Source organism: Pelodiscus sinensis, chromosome 2, assembly GCF_052426305.1.
Source record: "Pelodiscus sinensis isolate ZL-2025 chromosome 2, ASM5242630v1, whole genome shotgun sequence".
Taxonomy (NCBI): Eukaryota; Metazoa; Chordata; order Testudines; family Trionychidae; genus Pelodiscus; species Pelodiscus sinensis.
The window spans coordinates 120509033-120532645 of NC_143053.1; the positions used below are offsets into that span (position 1 = coordinate 120509033).

At 38.8% G+C, this 23613-nt stretch overlaps 1 protein-coding gene and 1 long non-coding RNA gene across 14 annotated transcripts in view; one reads left to right on the forward strand and one right to left on the reverse strand.

The window, feature by feature from the left end:
* The window catches only part of BCL2 (BCL2 apoptosis regulator), a 141255-nt gene extending 130476 nt beyond the window's left edge, over window positions 1-10779 (forward strand). For both annotated transcript variants that reach the window (XM_089776413.1, XM_006122882.5), the window contains one exon: window positions 4869-10779. In XM_089776413.1, the coding sequence (XP_089632539.1) occupies window positions 4869-5003 (135 nt within the window). In that variant the 3' untranslated portion in view covers window positions 5004-10779. The remainder of the gene's footprint in view (window positions 1-4868) is intronic.
* Window positions 1251-23613, reverse strand: part of LOC142827195 (uncharacterized) — a 49355-nt gene continuing 26992 nt past the window's right edge. For 9 of the 12 annotated variants that reach the window (XR_012901701.2, XR_012901700.2, XR_012901694.2 and 6 more), the window contains 3 exons: window positions 16871-17042; window positions 5350-5964; window positions 1251-2176 (listed from right to left, as the gene is read on the reverse strand). This is a non-coding gene — a long non-coding RNA (uncharacterized LOC142827195). The remainder of the gene's footprint in view (window positions 2177-5349; window positions 5965-16870; window positions 17043-23613) is intronic. The other 3 variants (XR_012901708.2, XR_012901705.2, XR_012901699.2) reach the window with 1 other exon arrangement.

Below are 23613 nucleotides of genomic sequence, written 5' to 3' on the forward strand. Positions count from 1 at the left end.
TCCTTACTTCCTCATGTTTGCTCTGCCCACCACCCCTTTACTAATAAATGCAGAGTGTGGCACTTAAGCTGGTTTTTCCCTTTGTATTTTCAATGAAGAAAACTCACATTGTTAATGCATCACTGGACTCAGTGTATGGGAAATATTTAGTTCTACACAGCCTAAAAAAGCTGCTTTTCCCCCCCCCCTCCCCCCAGCTATAAGAGCGAGAGATACTGAGCCTTTCTGAATTTGCAGCAATGCTACCCTTAAATAATGATTGGGTGGCTAAGTGGACATGGCTGATAATTAGCGGGCTTATCATCTTTCTAAGTCTTGTGTGTGCATATGGAATAGCAGAGCTATCATGGGAAGCTTTCATACGCTGGTCATGTAGAACATCATAGCTAAGACTTCTATGGAGCTTGGGCAGTTTGATGTATACGTAGTTCCATAGTTACGAGCCTTTATTTTTCGTACTGTAGAAAAGAATGTAACAGCTACATGAGGGCTACGTCTAGACTGGCATCATTTTCCGCAAATGCTTTTAACGGAAAAGTTTTCCCGTTAAAAGCATTTGCAGAAAAGAGCGTCTAGATTGGCAAGGATGCTTTTCCGCAAAAGCACTTTTTGCGGAAAAGTGTCCATGCCGATCTAGATGCGGTTTTGCGCAAGAAAGCCCAGATCGCCATTTTCGCAATCGGAGCTTTTTTGCGCAAAACAATACTGTGTTGTCTACACTGGCCCTCTTGCACAAAAGCATTTGTGTTCTTGCAGAAATTCAAGCGGCCAGTGTAGACAGCTGGCAAGTTTTTCCACAAAAGCCATTGCTTTTGCAGAAAAACTTGCCAGTCTAGACGCAGCTGAGGAGCCCATCCCTTCCTTCACCACTCCTTCCCTCATAGAAAAGTCTAACATAATTTAAAGAGATTAAAGTAAAAGAGCAGCTTTAAATAAAAGTGCAGTAGGATTCTATAGAAATTACTGTTGAAAAGCCTATAGAATTTAATAGCAAAGGAAATTCTGTAGAGTTCTGGAACTGTCTTAGAGAATTCTATTGCAGAGGTATAACTTTCTGTGAAGTTTTATGTTTTTTAAATGAAAATCTACAAGAGTTATCCTTTTCTATTAAATTCTTTTCAGTAAGCATGGCAGCTCTTCAGGGCCCATCAAGCTGTGCAAAAGGTCCAGGTTTTGAGCTTCTGTGTGAGTGCAAAACATTTTTACCAAAGGAGAGTATTTGTCAGAGGACTTAAACTCTTCAGGCAGTCTGTATTAAGCAGCGTGTAGGGTTTTTTAATACAGTCATTTTAATCAGATGAACATAGATGACAAAAATCTAATTACGAGTATTAAGATACATATACATAGAAACATATGAAACATTATGCGTACATGTCGTGTTCTCTTAGCATTAAAACAGTTTTCATGGGGGGGGGAGGGATAGGCTCCCATGTTTTGTTGTTTTAATACATAAATGGGCCTGTGTTTATTTAAAACAGGTTTGAAACTTAAACAAATAGTGACAGGCTGTTCAAACAGGCTTCGGAAATAAGCCTAATCAGGATGTTTGAGAAGGCAAAAGTGCAATAAAAAGGCACCCATAAAGTAGCTACTTGTAATACATAGTACAGAAACCATAAGGTTGGGTTCATGTTATTATTATAATAGTCTCAATAACAAACTATTGCATGCTGAATGTTTTGTGCTGACATTCCTTTTGTTGAGTCACAAATCAGGGCTTTTGCATTGTGTTAATGCATCCCTCTAGTCTACTTTCATGCCAGGCACCAAGATCTCTCTCTCTCTCTCTCTCTCAGCAGTAGTTTTAGTAATAAATTGGGCTGCTCACCGTCTAAACCTGGGAGGTGAGAGTGAATTGACACAGGATATGTTTCTGCTCCCACTGGTGTAACAGAAATAGGATAAGATTGTTCAGAAAGGGCAGCACTGAAATGTAACATTAAAAACTTTTCATGGGACTTGACTTACATTTTCTCAACACTTTTTTTCTTCTAATTTCCTCTGTCGCTTTATTGTTATATATTGAACTTTGTCCTCAACGAATGTTTATAAGGCTTGATCTTTAACTCTCCGCACTGACAAAGTTCCCATTGAAATCTGTGAGTCTGCAATGGGGATTGTAGGATTCAGCCCACTCTGTAATATTTGCTTGAAGTCTGTGTTGTCTAATAGCCTTAAAGAGAAGTAGTAAAAGATGCTTTTTGAAAAACAGCACATTCAGTGTGTTTTGCAACCCAACAACACAGCAAAACATTAAGAATGGCATTATTAACCTTGTGTTTCTAAAGTTAGGTACCCAAGTAAGTGGTCTGATTTTTCTCAGCCCTCAGAGTTTCCATGGATCATCATTAAAAGACAGAGTTTTATTTAGCTGCTTATATATGGATGTGGGGATGTTTAAGAAACACACATTTGAAAATATTAGTCTAAAGGAATGTCAAAAAACAACATCGTAAATAGAGATGCATTTTTTGTACATAGTCATTCTTTGGGTTCCACAGTCCCTAATTCAGGCAATAGGAGTTTTGCCTCCAGAAGGGGTGCTGGAATTGGTCTGGTGTTGTTTAATTACATAGAGAAATTGTGGAAGTAGACACAGTTTCCCATTTAAGTACATCTCCCTCAGAGCCAAATTTCCACTAAAGAGGATTTCAATAGAAAAATGTACACGCCCTCTTGTGGCAAAAACTAATCTTTCCCTGCTGACCTACAATAGCCTGTGATATCAGATGACAAAGGATAGTGTAAAATAGTATACTATGTCCACATCTTTTGGAAAACACACTGCATAATTGAACGGTTTATTGTTATTTAATGTAATTTACAAAGGCTTTGTTCTCCTCAATGGCTGTAATTTATTAATGTACTTGTGTATATTTTTAGGAGGCTGGGATAATATGTTACATTATAGATGGCTGACGACATTTTACAGCCGTAGTCTCCAACCTTTTTAAGCACAAGATCCCATTTTGAATTTAAGTGCAATTCATGATCTACCTTAAATCCAAATACCCTTACCCTGCCTCCTTTGTGCCCCTTCTCTGAGGCTCCTGCCCCCTCTGTCTTCCCTCCCTTTCACTAGGATGGGCCAGAGGGTTGGAGCACAGGCTCTAGTCTTTGGCTAAGGGATTTGGAGTCTGACCTGAGCCTGGGGTAGGGATTTGGGGTGTGCCAGAGGAGGGTCAGGGTACAGGCTCTGTAAGGGCGTTTGGGTCCAGGAGCTCAGGGCTAGGACAGTGGCTTGGGGTGCAGTATGGAGTTTATGACTGGGGTAGAGGTTTAGGATGCTGGCTCCAACTGGACAATGCTTACGTCGGGCAGCTCTGGGTGGTGGTGCACTGGGGCTAAGGCCCTGGCCTTGCACCACGTTGAAAAGCAGCCAGCAAACTACATCCCAAGCCCTGTTGTGCTCCCCCCCCACCTTGTTCTGAGGAGATAGAAAAGAAGGTAGGAGAGGGGGCACCCTGACATGAGCGCCCCCTCTTCTCCCTTCCCTGTTCTGCTTGGGGAGGGGGTGGGGGACAGCTCCAAGGCAAATGGCAAGAGATGCACTAGGAGAGGGGCAGCTGAAGTGCTGGGCTTGATAGCCTTAGCCAAACCAGTCAGGATCACCTGTCACAGGCTCCAAGATCTACCAGTAGATCCCGATCTACTGATTGGTGACCACTATTTTACAGTAAGTGTAACTGAAAAAAAGGAATGTTTATTTTCTACAACTAACTGAATCCCTGCCACCAAAATCTGTAGAAACAATAGCTTCAGTGGGGTAGCCGAGTTAGTCTGTAACAGGAAAAACTTAAAAAACAACAAATAGACTACTAGCACCTTAAAAACTAACGAAACATGTAGATGGTATCATGAGCTTTCATGGGCACAACCCACTTCTTCAGATGACTGGAGTATTAGAAGTCCAGAAAGGAAGGGGGGGGGAGTAACAATGGTAGTAGTTAGCAGTATCTATCAGTATCTGGGTAGAAGAGCATAGGAATTGCATCAGGAAATGGGAACCACAAATCTATTCCAAACTTTAACACCAATTTAATTTGAGACATTGTGAAAGTCTTTTAATTTGTCTCTTCATTTAGCTACCCTCTAGGAGAGAAAGCTTAATTAATATTTGTAAAGAGCTCTGAGCTCCTTGGGAGAAAGATACTATGTAAGTGCAAAGTGTGTTTAATATGTGCATTGGTAGGGTTACTAATCATTTCAATGCATAAATCTTATTGGATTCATAATTCTCACACAACCCAGATATTTCATAAAGTTTTCATCTTTTACCCTGGTGTCTAAATGATTTGACACTTTTCATTAAAAAAATTCATTTTTTTGTCTATAAAACAGTCTTCTATGCACTGCCAATATCAACAAGAAAATGTAAAGCTCACAAAATAAAGCCATTATTTATATATAAAAAAAAGAAACCTGTCTGCCTAAAGTTCGGTTCCTAAATCCATATTTAGGAAACGAAACAAAAGTCCCCTCATTTTCAGAAGTTCTGAGCACCCACAAATACCAGTGACATCAATGGGAGCTGAAAGTGCTCACATTTCTTTGTTATTTGCATCATTGTAGCACCGGGAGCCCATTGTTTTAGGAGCTGTACAAAGACGATTCCTGATTGGCCTAAAGAACTTCAAATGTTAGTAGCATTTTGTATGCTAAACTGGTTCCTGAGTTACCTACATGTGCATACAAAAGAGCTCACTCTTGTGCTTTTCTTAGTTTCTCTGAATGATTTGTATTTATCATTATTAATGTAGCTTTAATCAACAAACATCTTTTGTTCCTGTCTGCTATGGAATTATATTGGTATGGATTCTAATACTCTTTTTTTTTTTCTTCTATTTCCCTTCCTCCCAACTCAGGATGCCTTTGTGGAATTGTATGGCAGCAACATGAGGCCTTTGTTTGATTTCTCCTGGATCTCTTTGAAGACTATCCTCAGTCTTGCTCTGGTGGGAGCTTGCATCACCCTTGGAGCTTATCTGGGACATAAGTGAAGTCAACCGCCTAACCATGGATTACAAAAGTCTTGCGAAACAATAAAATAATATGTTTTTCCAATAGCACAATTATATTAGTTTTATGAGCAGAAATTCCTGGCTAAATATAAATCAGCTATTACTGCCAAAGGGAGGTATCATTTATTTTTTACATTGCAGGAAATAAAGTTATTTATTAAAGATATTTACATTTAACTTGCTATTTTCAGAAACTCTACAAACAATTTATATCCTAGTATCACATAATATTGTTATTAATTTTAATGAGCCCCAAAAACCTTGAGCTTTTTTTTTAAAAAAGATAATGCAGCTGGGTGATTTAAATATACTGACAAAGACCTACCTGCTTTCTCTTGGGGGAGCAGTTACTTGGGCTGCTTTAGGCTGTGTAATTGTGTTGATTTTCTTACAATTCCTCACAGATCCAAGGGGATAAAATCCTAAAAAAGTCGGAGTGAATTATAATTATTTTCAGTTGGCAAGCACTGACATGAGTATACAATTCAATATGGTACATACTTGATGTCAGAATACTAACTTCTTGAAGGACAGCCATCTAGTGGAGTCTCCTGACAGGACAACAGTTTGAAGTATGAATACATATATTTTATGAAAGTGTTTATGCTACCAAATTGTGCCAATACATCATAATCATAACAATATCATCTTAAAACAAGGATGCGTTAATTCAGATATTCTTTGAGTGCATGAAATGAAATCCTTTGGACATGCAAGAAATTACTGTTTCAATTATTTCCTCAGCAGTTAAATGTCTTTTATAGCTACATACACAGAAACCATGAGACCATAAGTGCCTGCCTCTACAGAGCACAGCTGGAGTCCAGAGTCCTGACTTGTGTCCCATTTTAATGGGCTCATATCAGCAACTGATCCTGACCTGTTTACTTGCTGAGCTCCTCCAGGGTTTTGAAACCAATTCAGTTTTGTCTCTAAATCCCTGAAAGTAGAAAAACATTTAAATTTATTTGGCAAGAATGAGACATCATCTGAATTCCAGTTTAACTCCAACTATACTTGTTTATCAAATTGAGCACCAAAATCACATTCATTTTCCTAAAAAAAGAAGTCAGATGATCTGTATTTTTTTCCTGCAGCTCACCCCTACAGTCAAAGTATTTCATGATAATTTCTTAAGACTTTCTACAGAAATAAAGAAGATGAAGAAATTATCCTAATCTTTTAGCTGGACAGACTCACTGACATCCAGATTCCTTAGATGCCTATTGTCACTTCCGGGGAGAATAAGAAAGGAGAAAGGATGGACTGAGTTGGCTTCTCAGACAATAATTGCAATTTATATAAGATTAATTCAGAATACACAGCTTTAAAGTGTCTAACATGTATGGTTCCAGGATTTATGCAGTCATGTCAACATACATCAAAGTCGGTTTTAACAAGCTTTTGGCTTCTATGAGTTCCACTTTAAAACAGCGAAGTCAAGTATTTTTATTTTTTTACTATTAAACTTTCAAAATATGGAAATTGTAGCTAAATGTACGTCCAGGGACAAGTTAGAAAGCTCTGGATACAAGTACAATAACAACATACAAGTATTTTCAAAGTGAAAAAAATACAATGAAAAACTGTATAGTCAACCTTGAGATGTCAATGATATAACTGTGGCATTAAATGCAAAATATCTGCAGTAACTTAGGAATGTAATATGTTCATCGTTAAGGTTGTAATTGATGTCTCGTCTTCAAAGCTGCTTATTTTTAGATTTGTGCATCTCAGCATTTTTATTGCTATTTAGTCATGGCACCTATATGGTCTATGGGCAAAGATGGAGTGAGTCTTGCATTTCAAATTTGCAACAGGGATGTTAAAATGTGTGTCACGAAGTAACCGTTTAACTGCTGAAAATGTCAGCGGTTACATGGTTACACGCGGGATGGCAGTTGACTACCAGGGAGTCAGTGTTCATGGAAATCTGGCTTTTAAGATAGCTCCCCGTGCATACTTGCTTCTACCTGCAGCCCTGGGAGCTGGTACTTATGGAGAGCCAGCTTTTAAGACTGCTCCCATATGTACCAGCTCCTGTCTGCCACCATGTGTTGCTGCCTCTGATAGAGAGGCACCATCATGCGGAGGCTGGCAGCTCCCTTGGAGCAGTGCGCACAGAGGAGCCAGCTTAAGTCAGCTCCCCCACGTAACGGGATCAAACATGAAACCGTGAACATTAACTAATGAGCTTAGGCTCACTGGTTTACCCTTTACATGGTTACACTTTCACATTCCTAATTTGCAATTATTTTAATTTTACAGAAGCATTTAATGAAACAAATGTTTCTAAAGAAAATGTGATCTATTTTTAAACTCTGCTGAGTAAAAATATCTGAAATGTTTAAACTGTGTGCATTTGTGCAAGGCACTTATGAAAAATATTTAAAATAGGGAACCACACAATAGGAACTGACTGTGGGCTTGATTTTCCACCTAGCAGATTTAATTTATGGAGAGCGAGGTACAAATGTGAACTAGAATTGGCATTATACTGTTTCAATTCACATTTCATAATCTAATCTTCATTGTAGTATGTGCCCTTTAACCCCCTTTAAAAATAATAAATGATTTGACCTTGAACTTTTTCAATGTTGGATTGTTTATTGAAGGTTTACAGTATCAGAAAACAAAAAAAAAGAGTGACTATAAATTCCTGTGCTGCTATATTACCAAGATAATTTGGAGAGAGTTTATTTTGGAGTGTCCTCCAGTGGCAAGATTTTTCAAAGCTGCTTTAGAAGTAATATGAAATAGTTACATTACAAAGATGATTATGTAGATGCTGCCAATTTGTGTTCTATTGTATCTATTCACTGGGATTCCCAGTATATTCGTTAATAAGTTAAAAAAGTCAAGGCAACTGTTAATGGTTATTTTTTTAAACAGATAATGGAGCTTTCCTATACTGACTGCATTATTGTACAATATTATGGCTGCATTAGCTGTAAGGATAGTTGATGATGCATTTATTATTAATCACCATACTAGAAACATTGAATGTATATAAAAGCTTGAACTTGTTTGAAACATCTCCTTCAACTGTCTTGCTTTCACAGGGATTCCTGTCTCTTCCATTTTGTTTGTTACCATATGAAACAAAACTTTTCCTACAAAATGCAGGGCCTTACAGTCATACTCCAAGACTACAATACAATTAAAAATCACTTCGCTCACCACCGATCAGTCCTGGGGGCAATTTATAAGAAGCTAAAAATATTAAAAGTTGCACTTCTAAAGTTACTTGGCTATGGGGAACCAAGGGACATCACATAAAAAGGTGTAGAGAGAAGATGAAAATATTTCAGTGATCTATGACTAAGGATAATAGTATATATGAGATTTGGCCACCTTTTTTGTAGATGAAAAGAATGATAGGTAGTGAGGATAAAACAAGTAAAAGGTTAACAAATCCTTGCCGGGAGGGGCTTTTATAAGTAAAGCCTTGTTAATTCTAGCAACACTCATCTACAAACCAGATCAGCTATTTGACATTCCTATACCACAATTTTTGTCCATTAATTCTTTTTGGCTTTGATTTTCAATAACAAATATTTTAAACAAAGGAAAACTTCATAAGATTATCTAAGATTTGTTATAGTTTCCTAATTAACAGATAAGTCCCTTTGTTTTCCATTTAAACATTTTTTTACAAAAAAAAGTTGCGTTTTACAAAAAGTACTATTCTTTTCGGTCCATTTTTGTATGAGCGAGTCACATAAAAATCCATGTTTTATCATGAAATTACAATACATTGAAAGAGAGATATGTATTATGATGGATACATTAGTCTGTGTATAGTTGCAAAGCTGCTGGTTGAAGTAAGGCTATGTATTAGTCTAGAAGATACACACAACAAACACACACATGCAAGGTCTGAAGCATGTGGGTAGGCATCTGAACATAGTGAGCACCCACCGTGTATGCATTTCAAGCCGCTAGCAGATAATGGTTTTAAGATCTGCCACACTAACATGGGAAGAAAACAAATCTGTAGCAGAATGTGTTTCAGAACACAAGGAAGTAACAGGAAAAACTGGAAAAAAGGATGACATCGTTAGCTGCAAATCGTGTGTTCCCATTATTAAATGTAAATGTTTATATGATAATAATGCTAAGTCCAAACTGTTTATTCAAATGAAAAGTTTTATTTCAGGCTTAATGTTATATTGTTTTTTAAATTGTTTTCTCAGAAGTGGCATTGTGTTTTAGCATCTGCAGCAAATCTCATTGATGAACAGAATTGAAAGCATCTACTGAATACTCCTTTGCCCCCAGTCTTTCAAACCACCAAAGTAAATCCCAATATTTACCCCCCCCCCCAAAAAAAAATTAATAGCTTTTGCACTGATTTTCACCTATTTTGTTGTAATAAACATGATAAGTTCCTAGGGAAAATTAAATAAAATAGTGAAAATGAAGGACCTGTTTACATAGTAAGAGTGCTGAAACAAGGGGAAAGAGCCTAAAACTAAGTATTGAGAAATCAGATGAGCCAGAGGATGTTTCTTAATAATTAAGTCATTGGCTCTGACAATGGAATAACTTATGTTGTGGTAATTGAAGCTACAGAACAAAGGGGACCAGTGAGGGCTGAAAGGCAGTTAGAGTGGGGGTTGTATACACAGTCTTGTATGATGCAGAAGTTTGGCCACAGTAGTCCAAAAAGTGGATTTAAAACAATCATACATGTTTGTGCATTAACCCATGAGTACAATTAACATATTTTTAGTTTCCAGCTGTGATCTGATATAGCACAGCTTCCTGGAGAATGCTTCCTAATGAAGCACAGCTATAGTCTGGAAACAGACTTTTTGCATGCAAAAGTCAATATGGGATGCTATAGAGTGCAGGTAATGGGCCAGAAACATCTTGACCTTTCATACACAAACCACCTATTCACCTCAGTCGGAGTTTGGCAAGGTGGTGTGTTGGCTATGCACCTGCACTAATTTAATATCCAAAAAAACCTTTTAATATGTTGACAAGTATCAGAGGGGTGGGTAGCCATGTTAGTCCAAATCTGCATAAACATTTAGAAGTCCTGTGGCACCTTAGAGACTAACAGATTCATTTTAGCACAAGCTTTCGTGGGTAAAGACCCATGAAAGCTTATGCTTCAATAAATCTGCTAGTTTATAAGGTGCCACAGGACTTCTTGTTGTTTCAAAATGTTGATGAAAAGTGTGATGAAGTTGCATCTGTAAAGAGCTTGGTTTTTGTTTTTTTAACAAGATAGCAAAAGGATTAATTCACATTATGTTAATGATGCCGCCTTATTCCATTATGATAAATTAAATGTTTTTTTAGTCACTTTTTGGGAATATAAATATCTTCTGAAAGCATAAATATTGAGTGTTATTTTTCATTCCTATATATTTTTAAAACAATAAGGAGGCTAGAGAATCAATTTAATCCCAAAAACATTTTTTTAAGTGTGCTCCTATGGTAAAACTTAATGCACCTTCCTCCTGGAATTGAAATCCTAACAACCCTGTTATAAAGCATTAACACACACACACACACACACACACACACACAGTATTTTTTCGTTATTTAAATAGAATTTTTCTTTTTAATATTTGACTTTTAAGTATCACCAGCATCATTGTAAATAAGCAGATATAATTTATCCATTATCTTGGATGGTATATGTACGGTAGTTTGCTAGTTTATATTGTTTAATATGATTGTTCTTTGTGTTTTAATTGTTATAAACATGTTGCCATTAAACTTCTGTCTGTCTAGTTAATATTGTGAAGAAATAATAAAGTACACTGTGAGTTACTTCTTAAGCATTTGAACTGTTAGTAACATATTACTTTTTCCACTATTAGCAAACACGAATTTAATCCTGTAAATAATAGAGTGAAGAGTTTACTACTCACTAGTTGTATTAACATGCTAGGCTGCATATTAAAATCCTCCTCCTCCAATGAGCTCTGTGGAAGCAGTTCCAGCTCACATGATTTTAATTATAAATCTCTTAACATCTGATGATTTTCCTAAAGTCCTAGATACTGGAGTCATGTGAATTGGGTTTCTAGCCTTCATGGTTACCCAGAGAAGCTTGAAAGGTTCAAAGCAAGAAGGCAAACAGAACTTTAAATGTGTGGGTTTTTAAATATTGTAATTTTTCAAGCCAATTTCATTATTTTTGAGGACCCAACTTGTGACTTGTGCCCCATGGGCACCGTGTTGGGGATCACTGTTTTAGTTATTCTTAGTGGTTTGTTCCCATTATCAGGAGGGCCCCCCCCCCATAGATACTGAGATATTTTACATTTTATAGGCTTACTTAATCAGCTCTTACAGGGTTGGAAGGGGAGTTAGGGAAGCAACTCTTTTTTAAAATGACATCTGACATGTGGAGAATGATCATGTAAGTTTCTCCACTAAAAAGGCAAAACATGTGAACTGTCCCAGTGTCTGCCTACTGCACAGACTCTTCTTCCTCTTTTGTCACTAAATGTAAGTGTCGGTTCCTCTCTGAAAGGCTGAGAGATGAGCATCTGTAATGGCACTAGTGACATGGGTACCAGTGCACTAAGATGATGAGGAGAACAAGAGGAAGGAAATGCAAGAGTCAGGCATAAGGCAGAACGTGTTTCAGACCTAACAAACAGCCAAAATGTGTTTTGACTGTCTGACAATATGAGATACTATGATGAGAGTTCCCTCATACAAAAACCTTCAATAGTCAGAAAACAATAGGGAAAATTTGAGATCTCTTTTTGTAAATGTAGCTTAAGTTTGCCCATGAATGAGCAGCTCCTCAACAAAATTTGCAACTATCCTAACATATTGCAAACCCAGTAAGTCACTGGACTCTCTCCTTCCATCCATTTTTCCTACGTGCTTTTTAACCTTTTCAACACTCACAGGGGATGTCAACACATCAGGGCTGAATTCGAAATCAGCTATGCAACTTCAGCTACATCAATTGCATAGCTGAAGTCCAAATAGCTTAATTTAGATTTTAGAGCTGTCTACATCACAGAAAGTCAAAGGAAGAACACTCTTCTTTTGACTATCCTCACTCTTTGTGAAATGAGGATTACGGGAGTCAGAGTAAGAAGCCCGTTATTTTAAAATTATTTCAAAATAGACTAGTTGCACACTCTTATTTCAAAATAACATGAGTTATTTTGGGGGAGGGCACATCAGTGAGAATTCAGGGTTTTTTTTCCTTCTGTGAGTCCATGGCCCCCATCCCAAAAAAGTTCCCCACCCCTGCCATAATATTGCCCTCCTTTACAGAAGTTAATTCCACCCTTACATGCCAGCAAGAATTTCTTCCAGAAACATGCTACCTAGCCTTACTGGTAGGGTGACCAAATGTCCTAATATTAGGGGCTTTGTCTTAAATAGGCAATGACATCCTCCCTCCAAATTTTTCCATACTTGCTAGCTTGTCACCCTGCTTACTGGTAAGACAAGACCAAGAAGTTTGTATAGCAAGCTGGTGAACAACAAAAAGCAAATAAATTAACTCTTCAAACATCTGATCACCATTGTCAGTGAGCTGATTAAAAACAGATGATTTGAAGAAGTTGGTAGTAAAAGCAGATGTAAAATGGCTCTCTCAAAATGTAGGGGTTAAAAATGACAGGGCAATCAGCAATATTATATTAACATACTTTCAAATTCTGCAAAGGAGGTGGGGGGGTTGTCTTTTCTTCCTGCTAATCAAATAAAAAAAGCTACGTAGGTCCCACTGCAGTAATAATGCAAAACAATTCAGAAATAAAACACCCACAAAAATGTACACACTGACCGTTACCTAAGCAATCAAATCTACCCACCATTAATATCGTAACATTAAAAAAAGCTTGTTGGTCTCCAACAAGGCTCACCCTTACAAGATGCTGAGTGTCTGCAAACTCCTGTAAACACCAGTTCCAGCAGCATAGACCATTCTACACGAGAGATCCATTTCCTGGACATCACAGTACAAATCACCAAGGGCAAATTAGATACCACTCTCTACAGAAAACCCACTGACTCCTACAGTTACCTACATGCCTCCAGCTCCCATCCAGGACACACCATACGATCTATTGTCTATAGTCACGCCATTCGATACAATCGCATCTGCTCTAATCTCACTGACAGAGACCAGAAACTTCAGGATCTCTACCAAGCATTTTTAAACCTCAATTACCCACCCAGAGAAATAAAAAAAACAAACTGAAAGAGCCAGAAGAATACCCAGAAACCATCTACTTCAAGACAGACCCAGGAAAACCAACAACAGAACACCACTTGTCATCATCTACAACCCCTAACTTAAACCTGCCCAACACATTATCAATAAACTACAGCCAATACTGGAACAGGATACTAAACTCCAAGAAGCTCTGGGAGACAGACCCATAGTCTCCTATAGACAGCCACCTAACCTCAGGAAGATTCTTACCAACAATCACAGGACATATCACACTAATACCAACCCTGGAACATTCCCTTGCAACAAACCCCGGTGCCAGCTTTGTCCACATATTTACTCTGCTGATACCATTATTGGACCTAACCATGCCAGTTTCAAGATCAAGAACACATACACCTGTTCATCCAGAAATATAATTTATGCCATCATGTGCCTAAAGTGTCCGTCTGCTATGTACATTGGACAAACGTCTCAGACACTTCGCCAAAGAATCAATGCCCACAAAACAGACATAAGACTCTCTCACAGAGAGAAAGCTGTTGCCTGCCATTTCAGCCAGACTGATCATTCCCTCAATGATCTTAAAACATTCATGTTGCGTCAAAGAGACTTTAACTCCAGACTTCAACAAGAAGCTTCATTCATGCTTAAATGTGACACTTTGGCTGTGTCTACATTGTCCACTTATTCCGGAAAAGCAGCCGCTTTTCTGGAATAACTTGCCAGCTGTCTACAGTGGCCGCTTGCTTTTCCGGAAAAGCAATGACGATCTAATGTAAAATCGTCATTGTTTTTCCGGAAAAACTATGCTGCTCCCGTTCGGGCAAAAGTCCTTTTCCGGAAAAACTGTTCCGGAAAAGGACCAGTGTAGTCAGCCCAGTAGTCTTTTCCACAAAAAAGCCCCGATCGCGAAAATGACGATCGGGGCTTTTTTGCGGAAAAGCGCGTCTACATTGACACGGATGCTTTTTCGGAAAAAGTGCTTTTCCGGAAAAGCATCCTGCCAATGTAGATGCACTTTTTCCGGAAATACTGATAACGGAAAACTGTTCCGTTTTAAACATTTCCAGAAAAGGGTGCCAATGTAGACATAGCCTTTATGTATGGGTTTAAACAAAGACTCTTAATTATCTCACCCATTACAAAGATAGCTTCCCCAATTATCACCCCTAATGTCATTACCTCACAGAAACTTCCCCTATTATCACCCCTATGTCATTACCTCACTGAAACTTACCTTCCCCCCTCACCCCAACTCTGTTCTAAAATTTGATTTGTCAATTTCACATGCGTTCATTTTTTTTTTATTGTATCACTTTGGTGTATATGGTTGTGCCAATTTTCTTCCACATATTGATCTGAGGAAGTGGGTCTGGCCCATGAAAGCTCATCACCTAATAAACCATCTTGTTAGTCTTTAAAGTGCTACATAGTTCTGTCTTTTGTTTCAAAATTATTAGTTAACCTCTTTTGCCGGGCTTTTACATTTTTTTCTGATTTGTTCAGCTGTTTTAGCCACATTTAATTAGTCTTTCATCCAACAACAAAGCATCCAATCATGCAAAAATCTTCCAAAAAATATGAACAAACATTTTGGTAAACCGACTTTTATAAAACACAAATGCTACTATCTAGAGTACCCAGCAGCCAATGAAGAAGAGATACTACTTGACTGTAATGAGAACTCTGAACACAGAGTAATCCATTAGCTTTTCCAGTTTCTCATAGGTCAGCTAACGGGCTGAGCTGTCTAATTTTACTGCACAAATATGTGACCTAAGTTATGGCCTGGAAAGGATTGCTGACTGTGTTACAGAGTATAGTGCTTTTAGCTAAGACTGGCAGAAAACCAAAGTGCTCACTCATTAGGCTGTAAATTAACATTGCCGAGGGATATTGGCTGGAAGCTCACATGGTTCCGACTTTATTTGCCATCTGGAGTCTAATTTTGAATTCCCTCTACACCTAGGGATAAAACTGGTGAGGTGTTTGGACCTTCTCCTCATTACTTTCACAACAGTTTCCACTGTCTACCCCACTCCACACACTTACCTTTTAAATGCTCCAAGTTTTCTACATACACAAAAGCAGATGTTATTTCTCTAAAGTAATGTGTACATTTTGCAACCACTTCTCCCATTTTGTAATTCAACTGCAGTTAATAAAACACAAATGCTTCTCTGACAAACAGCTCTAAGAAAACTGGGTATTGTATTTTGTAATTTAAAATGAATCTATGCCTAACGCTCACCCATGTTTTAAACAAATGTATACACCTTTGATCCTTCAATAACATCTGTCATCTGGGTGGTTTTTTTTGTACCGAGCCCAACACCTTATATCTGATCGCTTAAGATGCCATTACTTAAAACATAAAACAAAAACCAGTCTAACCTTTCTCTCTAATTTAAATCAATCTTCAACCACGAATTGAAAGCACTGGTACCAATTAAACTGGTCACAGATGCCATTGTGAATCTAAGGGTTGGGATCACTTAATGATTATCTATTTTGATCATTCCCCCTGGGGCACTAGGCATTGCCACTGTTGAAAGACAGGATACTGGGCTAGATGGTTTTTGGTCTGACCTATTGTAATGTAGTGTTGGTACCTTGCTGGTTGCTATGCTGGGCGGTGGGCTGTGGGTGACCTCCGCTGGTGGCTGTTTGTGGCACGGCCCAGCAGGACAGGGGATGAGTCATTATGCAAGGGGCTCCCAACCTGTCGGACCAGTTGCCTCCCAGGAGAGGCCAGCCCCTGGATGGGGGGCAGGGCTGGAAGGGACGTTTTTTAGTTTCTGTCTGAGAAGCAGGGGAGAAGGAGCTAGGGAGGAGGCTGGGACTGTAGGGCCCAGTCACCCCACATCTCAAGGGGGGGGGGGGCACTGAGGCCTCCTAGCCCCAGTTCCTGTAACCAGATTACATCTGTGCTGTATCCTGGAGAAGCAATAAACTCCCTCTATTCTACTGGCTAGTGGAGTCTGTTCATGCCACTACGGGGTTGCAGATGGCATGGAAACCCCGACAGGCCGTCACATCTACTATGGCCATTCTTATGGTAAGTCACAAATTTAAGTTCTCTGTCAAAAGGGAAGATAAGGCAAATCACAAAGGAAATTTATGAAACACAGAAAAAGGAAAAATAATTTGAGGGCTACATTTTAAAATACTTTGGGCAGTATCTATGGTTCAGATACATAGAGTTTTTTTCTTAAGACTTATCACAAACTTGGGGGCAAAACTCTTGACCTCAGGAAGAGCAGGGGCAGTTCCTTTGTTTTTCTATACAAAACCAGAAACATCTAAGGTCACAAAATAGCTTTGTTTTGTGTGTGTTAACAGCTAGGAAAGTGGTAGGGTTACTCAATCCTCTCCTGTTTTTAGTACAGATTGACTACAGCAGGGGTTTTCTAACAAGAAGAATATTAAGGATGATTGCAACTCCAATAAATCCCTGGTCAGAACCCCAGAACAGATGCCATTTCTCACTACTTGCCAGCTCCAGACTATTCCTGTGGCTGCCACTGTCTCTTCCATGATGGAGTTTAACACAAAGGAGGGTGAGACAATGCTCCAGCTCCAATGTCCATGACAAACTGATGTAGATTTTTCAGAAAGGGAACATGCCATGCAAGTGTGTCATGTGAACCATTAGTATGTCCACTCCTCTTACCTAAATATTTTTTTATTTCCTCAGTTCGTTCTTGGGTTATAACTGGCATTTTCCAGTGCTGAAGCCTTTACATAATGACACACGTTCATGGCACCGAGACGTATGAAAGACTTCACACTTCTGTGAATCAACAGTTGTTAACATTGCTTCATTAATGCATCTTGTTTGTCTCCTTCCAAATACAAATAAAAACAAAAAAAAATTAAAAAGCAAATGTGTTTGTCATGACATCATTCAACTCGCTCAAATGTCAGTGAAAGACTTCACTATTTTTTCTTAATCACACCCAACTGACAACTTCCAAGAAAAGCAGTCCATGAGCTCACAACCACAAATGAAAGAACTTCTTTTCATTCCCAGAACACCACATTTGTTTGTCATATTGACCAATCAAATTAAATGGCATGAGTCATCAACAACTGTGGTACAAACACACATTCATATCACAAATCGTGTCAAAATATAATAAAAATGGACAGAGTAGCAAGGATTGTCATTTTTATGTGTCATGGGTAAACATGCCTATAGAAAAATGTTCTAGCATCAAGTGAACTCATGCATAAGTCAGCATTGCTGGTAATAAAATATATTTGTGCACTGAAAAGATTCAGTACAGAACAGGTCGGATATAAACTACTGTTGAGAAGAGACCTAGTCACACTTGTCTAACTTATGAAGACAGTTTTCTCACACTATGTGGACAAGAAGGGTCAATTTTGTAAAACTCATGAAAAGAATGGGAGCTTCTGTGTGCAGAACTCGTGAGAAAGTTTCACCACCTCACTTAGTTACATAAATGTGAGCCGTGACCACTGAACTCTGAAAATCTGGAGAGAGGCAGAACTATGTAGTGTCAGAGAGACATGTACAGGTTTCATTCTTCTGCCTAAGACAACAGCTCATTCACAACTATTTTTGGATCAGACTCAGTCCTGCAGTTTGACTTTTCTCCAACAAAAGACAATCTACCAAGTGTATAAATCATCACTAAAGAGAACCAATCTGCAAACATGAAATTTTCTATAAAAATGCTTATCACAATGAATAGAGGAAATCAGTTGCAGTGTTTCCACAGTCTAGCAACATACAGCTCCAACATCTCATGTTTATTTGAGGGAGGAACATTACAGTAAGACTGAAGGGTATGTTCATGTAAGGTTCAGACATTACTTCTCACCCATCCCATCACCCTCACAGTCTTGCCTTCAAGTGGGCTCAATCCTATGAGCTGCTAAATTCCCAGAACTTTCACTGAAGTCGTTCAGGGTGTCAGAACTGTGCAGCATCATGCCCTTACTGAGCGGAGGACTCAAAGAAAAAAGCACAATGACCCACAGAACACAGACACTAGGCAGCATAAGTGCTGGATGGAGAAGCACTGTTCATGGAAAATATCTTAATGTGTTATGGACGGAAGATCTCCATAGACTACTGCAATACCCTTCTTCTGAGAGTCTCCTTCCTTCTATAAGAAGTTTGAAAAGGCTCTCGAGATTTCACACACTATTTTTTCACACTATATAGGATTGTTTTTCAAATGAAGCTGCTTCTGTGAAGTTACTGTCCATATACATAACTGATATGTAGTCGGTTAACATTTTATTGTTTCAATAAAAAAATTTAAAAATTTGTTTTAGGTAAGTTTTTTAACATGCCTTTGAAAAATATTTGAGTAATCTCTTTTTCTCATTTATTATTTGCTATTTATATTACTAATCCATTATTTGAAATTTACTAGTACCACCATAGGCATAATTTTATACTTTGTTCATTATTTTTCTGATAAGATTAAAATACTAGCTTGCAGCTATCTTTAAGTCTTGTGAAATTTAGCATGATTTTAAAATTATTGGGAACTGTTTAATATACACAACACATCACTAGGTAAATAACTCATGCAATATGATATTTCACCAAGAAACGCTATCTAGAAGATAAACCTCAGCATTTGTAACTTTATGAATGCCAGAAGCAAAAACTCATGCAAATGCCTACCAAAAATCCTTCTGTTCAGGATGCTCCCACACTTATTTCTCATGCTTGCCTTTGTCAGAGATAGATTTTCATCACTGTGGGATTTTGGCCAAGTAGGTAGTCCCTTTGAATCTACCAATAAAACTATTCCATGCCCCGTATTTCCATTCCTCCGACTACCACCACATTTCCACTGCTATCTGGTTGGATACACTCCTCTCCCCGGTTAAAACACGTGACACCTTAGAGTATGTCTACTGACATTATTCTGAAATAACATAGTGCATGTCTACACTATATGCCTTTATTTTGAAGTAATATTGAGCTGGTGGACTTCTTACTCCGACTCCTGTACCCTCCTTTCATAAGGAGCAAGGGAAGTCAAAGGAAGAGTATCCTTTCTTCCACTTCCTGCTGTGTAGACAGCTCTAAAAGCCAAATTAAGTTATTTCAACTTAAGCTACGCAACTGATATAGCTGAAGTTGCATAGATTAATTCGACTTTAGCCCTGCTATGTAGATGTACGGTTAGAGACTAACAGATTTATCAGGTCATAAGCTTTTGTGTGTAAAACCCACATCATCAGATTAGTTGGAGTGGGAATTAAAGAGGCAGGGGTATTAATAAGAACAAAAGAAGTTACTTGCCAAGTGTAGGGACCAGTTTTCATAAGAGTAATCAAGGTGGATGTGTTTCATTTGCAGTATTTGATGTGGTGATATGAATATCAAGAGAGGGACAATTGTCTTGGTAGAGCATTAACCAGTTTATATCTTTATTCAAGCCCAAAGTTGATAGTGTCAAACTTCAATTCAGCAGTCTCTCACTGTAATTGGGTGATAAAATTCCTTTGTAGAATAATGGCTACTTTTCAAATCCATTATTGAACATCTAGGGAGGTTAAAATGTTCCCCTACAGGTTTGTGTGTGTTACCCTTCCTGCTGTCTGATTTGTGTCCATTTATCTTTGGTCATAGAGGCTGTCTGATTTTGCCAATATATACGGCAGAGGGGCACTGCTGGCACAAATCACATTAGAGAATGTGCAGCTGTATGAGCCCCTGATTTTGTGGCTTATGTGATTAGATTCTGTGATGGTGTCACTTGAATAGTTGTGTGGACAGAGCTGGCAATGGGATTTGTTGCAAGGATAGGTTCCCGAGTAAGTTTCTGTGCTTTGGTGTGTGACTGCTGGTGAGTATGTATTACAGGTTAGGGGCCTATCTGTAGGTGAGGATTGGCCTGTCTCTCAAAGTCTGTCAGAGAGGGATTATTTTCCAGGATAGGTTGTAGATTGTCAATAATGTGCTGGAGGGGTTTTAGCTGGGGGCTGTTGGTGATAACACCATTATTATCATCTACAAATAACTTCTTTTGCTGTCCTTGTATATACGTCTGCCTCTGTAATTTCCACTCCAACTCATCTGAAGATGTGGGTTTTACCCACGTAAGCTTATGTCCTAATAAATCAGTTAGTCTCTAAGAGTGTGTCTAGACTACAGGGTTTTGTCGACAAAAGTAGACTTTTGTTGACAAAACTATACTTGCGTCTACACTACCGCTGAGTTCTGTCGACATAACATCAACAGAACTCAGCAGTTTTGTCAATGGCTGTAAACCTCATTTTACGAGGAATAACGCCTTTTGTTGACAGAGATCTGTCGACAGAAGGCGTTAATGCATCTACACTGTCATGTTGACAAAGCGGCTTGCTTTGTCGACAGAACTGGATGTAGTCTAGACGCGCTTTATCGACAGTATCTGTTGACAAAACTTCTGTCGAGAAAAGCCTGTAGTCTAGACATACCCTAAGGTGCCACAGTGCTCCTTGTTTTTTAGGTGATTAACTGGCAAGGGAAAGTGCCCTTGGGACAAGAGCTAATGACTCTTCTTGAAAGACAACTTCAGGGCCAAGACTCACTATCTCCATGCAGTTTCCGAAGTTATCCTTGTTTAGTACCTGAGTTTCCCTTCTTTGGTTAGAAGATGGAAGATGGGAAAGGGAAGGAAAAGAAGGAGACTTGACCCTGAAGTTACGTGTATAGCCAATATACAGCTGCTAGCTGGTGGAAGTCTCTTGCAAAGCTTTGGAAGTTCTCTGGAAAATGTTGGCGTAGTTCCAAGCTACAAGGAAAAAATATTTAAAATTTGGATACATCTGTATTACAGATGAGGCTGTTGTGTGGTGTTTTAATAAATGTGAAATTAATCTATGCTGGAAATACAGGGTTATATTTTAGAAAATTGAGATTTTAAAAATATATTTATCTTACTAAAATTGAAACTACAAAGCAGACATTGAAAAGTTCAGAGCTTTCAGAAATATTTCACTAAAATTCATTAAAATATTCATTCTGACCAATAGAAAGGCTTTTAAAGTCTAATTAAGTGCAAAAGCTTAACACAGGCTTAACTGTGGAAAATGTAGCAAGTGTGAAAGGTCAGGACACTTCTTTGAGGGCTTGAAGAGTATAGCTGTATATATAAGACAGAGCCCTTAATATTGGGACATCTGGTTCCCCTACCATCTGTGAAGATTTCCTGATTCTGTGATTGACAGCTTTGCAGCTTATCCCCCGAACGCTGAAATACAAAATATAAATCAGCACCGTGTGTCTCATGGAAGTGTTGGAATTGCTTTAAAAATTTCTCTTCTTTGAAAGTGCCTCTAAACACTGTGGTTTCAAAAGAACATGAAACCTCTGTATAATTTGTATATTTGGTAATTAGCAAGACAATCGAGACTAAAAAAAGGGATGTGAGGGGGGTGACTGAAGGGAAAGAAGATTTGGACATGTTTCAACTATCATCAAAAGAGCTTAAGCCATATAAAAGAAAACAGCACAGTTATTAGCTTCAGACTAGTCTTCGCTGAGGCTGTTGTTATAAACTTCCAGTACAGCTGCATTTAATGAGTTTGGGCAAAAGCAGACATCAACCAAATTGCAGAAAGTAGGAGCTTCATCCAATTAGATAACGAATTTGGCTGCCAGACTCCAATGAATCTAAAACCTCTTCCAACTTTTGAGACAAGAGCTAATTATAAATGTATTTCTGTATGTGCATGCGCTGTTACTAAGTTACTAAGAAATATTGCCTTGTCAAAAATGCATGCTGCAGGCACTAATTTCATTATTACAGATAAAACAGTTGCTGGGATGGGATGGACAGATTTGAAGCAATGAGGCTTGACAACAGATTGAGCTGTCTACTAGTCAGACTTCTTTTTAAGTTTCTCCAAAGACAGGCTTTTGTTGATTTTTTAAAACCTTTTTGGGTAGACTTTTTGGCTGAGAGATCCAAGGAAAGATTAGGGCCCCAGATGACTTAATAAAATGTGACTAATGGGAAAAGTAGGAGGCCTTCTCTAAATGTCAATCCCTGATTGAAGTGAATCATTTGCAGAGGAAGGATGGAGCCCTTCTACAGGGATGACCCACATATGAATGTTGTCTATCACTGGAGGAAGAGTATTTTTGGGAGCACATTATTTGGTGAAATCTTCAAAAGTATAGTTATGAGCCAGGGACAAATTAGTAGCAATGGGTCACACTGTTAGCTTTTGAAAACTAACTTGTTTAGCACCATCAAGAGAGATAGCTTAACTATCAGAGAAACAGGGAACTTTCCTGACATCCCCCTCCCAACTCGCCCACTTGAAATGCTGCTATAACTATTGCGAGTTGCAATATAACTTAACATTCTTGGCATGCACCGTTTTCCTAACTTCATGGCTGGGTAGTTTCATTAGATAGCTCCTGGCAGTGCTGCTCATCAAGAAAGAATTTACAAGAAACAAAAGACACCTTATGTATGGAATGAAAATCTGGCCGAGCATGTGCTGATTTTGAGGCATGTGCATGCCCAGGGTGACATTACTTCAGGGCAGGCAAAATATGATCATCTTAAGCCACTTCATACCATGGAGTGTGTTCTTTAACCTATGAAGTGAAATGAGAAGCGCTTATTAACACTGCCAGCTAGTGCTGTAATTTCCTACAGTCTAAGATGGAAGGTCTCAGGATAGCCTTACTGGTAGCCTGTGGTGGATGGGCATTACACATGCTGTGACAGGGTCAGAACAGAAGGCTATCAAAAAGTAGTAGAGGGGAGAGGTATAAACCTTCCTTTGAGGAGATCTCTGTTCCCAAAGTAACAAGGAGGGGCTGGTTTAGAACCAGCAGAGGCACTCAGGGGCAGCGAAACACCAGGGGCTAACTGACCAGGCCTGCAGAGTCAGGCCAGCCTGGCTAATTAGGTCATGTCATGATCATGAGGGATGGCCAGCAGCCTGGAGACTAAAGGGTTAATTATGTCCCTTACCTAACCAGGTAGTGTAGGGGAGCCAGGGAGTGACAGTCATGGAAAACCATCTCCCCCCCCCTTCCCCTAGGCCTCTGCTAGAATCAGACAAAGCAACGAAAAGGCCAGGGAAGACACACCTAAACTAATTAAGGAAACACCCCAGCCTCATCTGCATTAAAGATGGAACAGAGGGACATCTCATTAGCATACAGAATGGAGACCAGCTCTTCCAAGGCAGGAACTGCAGTGAACTATGGGATACCGAAAGCAGAGAAGCACTGCCTGATGGGAAATCTCTGCTCCAGATGCTAATGAACCCAGGTCTGCTCACACCCAAATTAGTAATTCTAGTAAAAATCCTATTGACATCTAAAATACTGAAAGTTGCAATGTGAGCTCGTTCAAGGACCATCACCCATAACCAGGGGTGATCAGTCTCTATTGTCTCGCCTCTTTCTCTTTG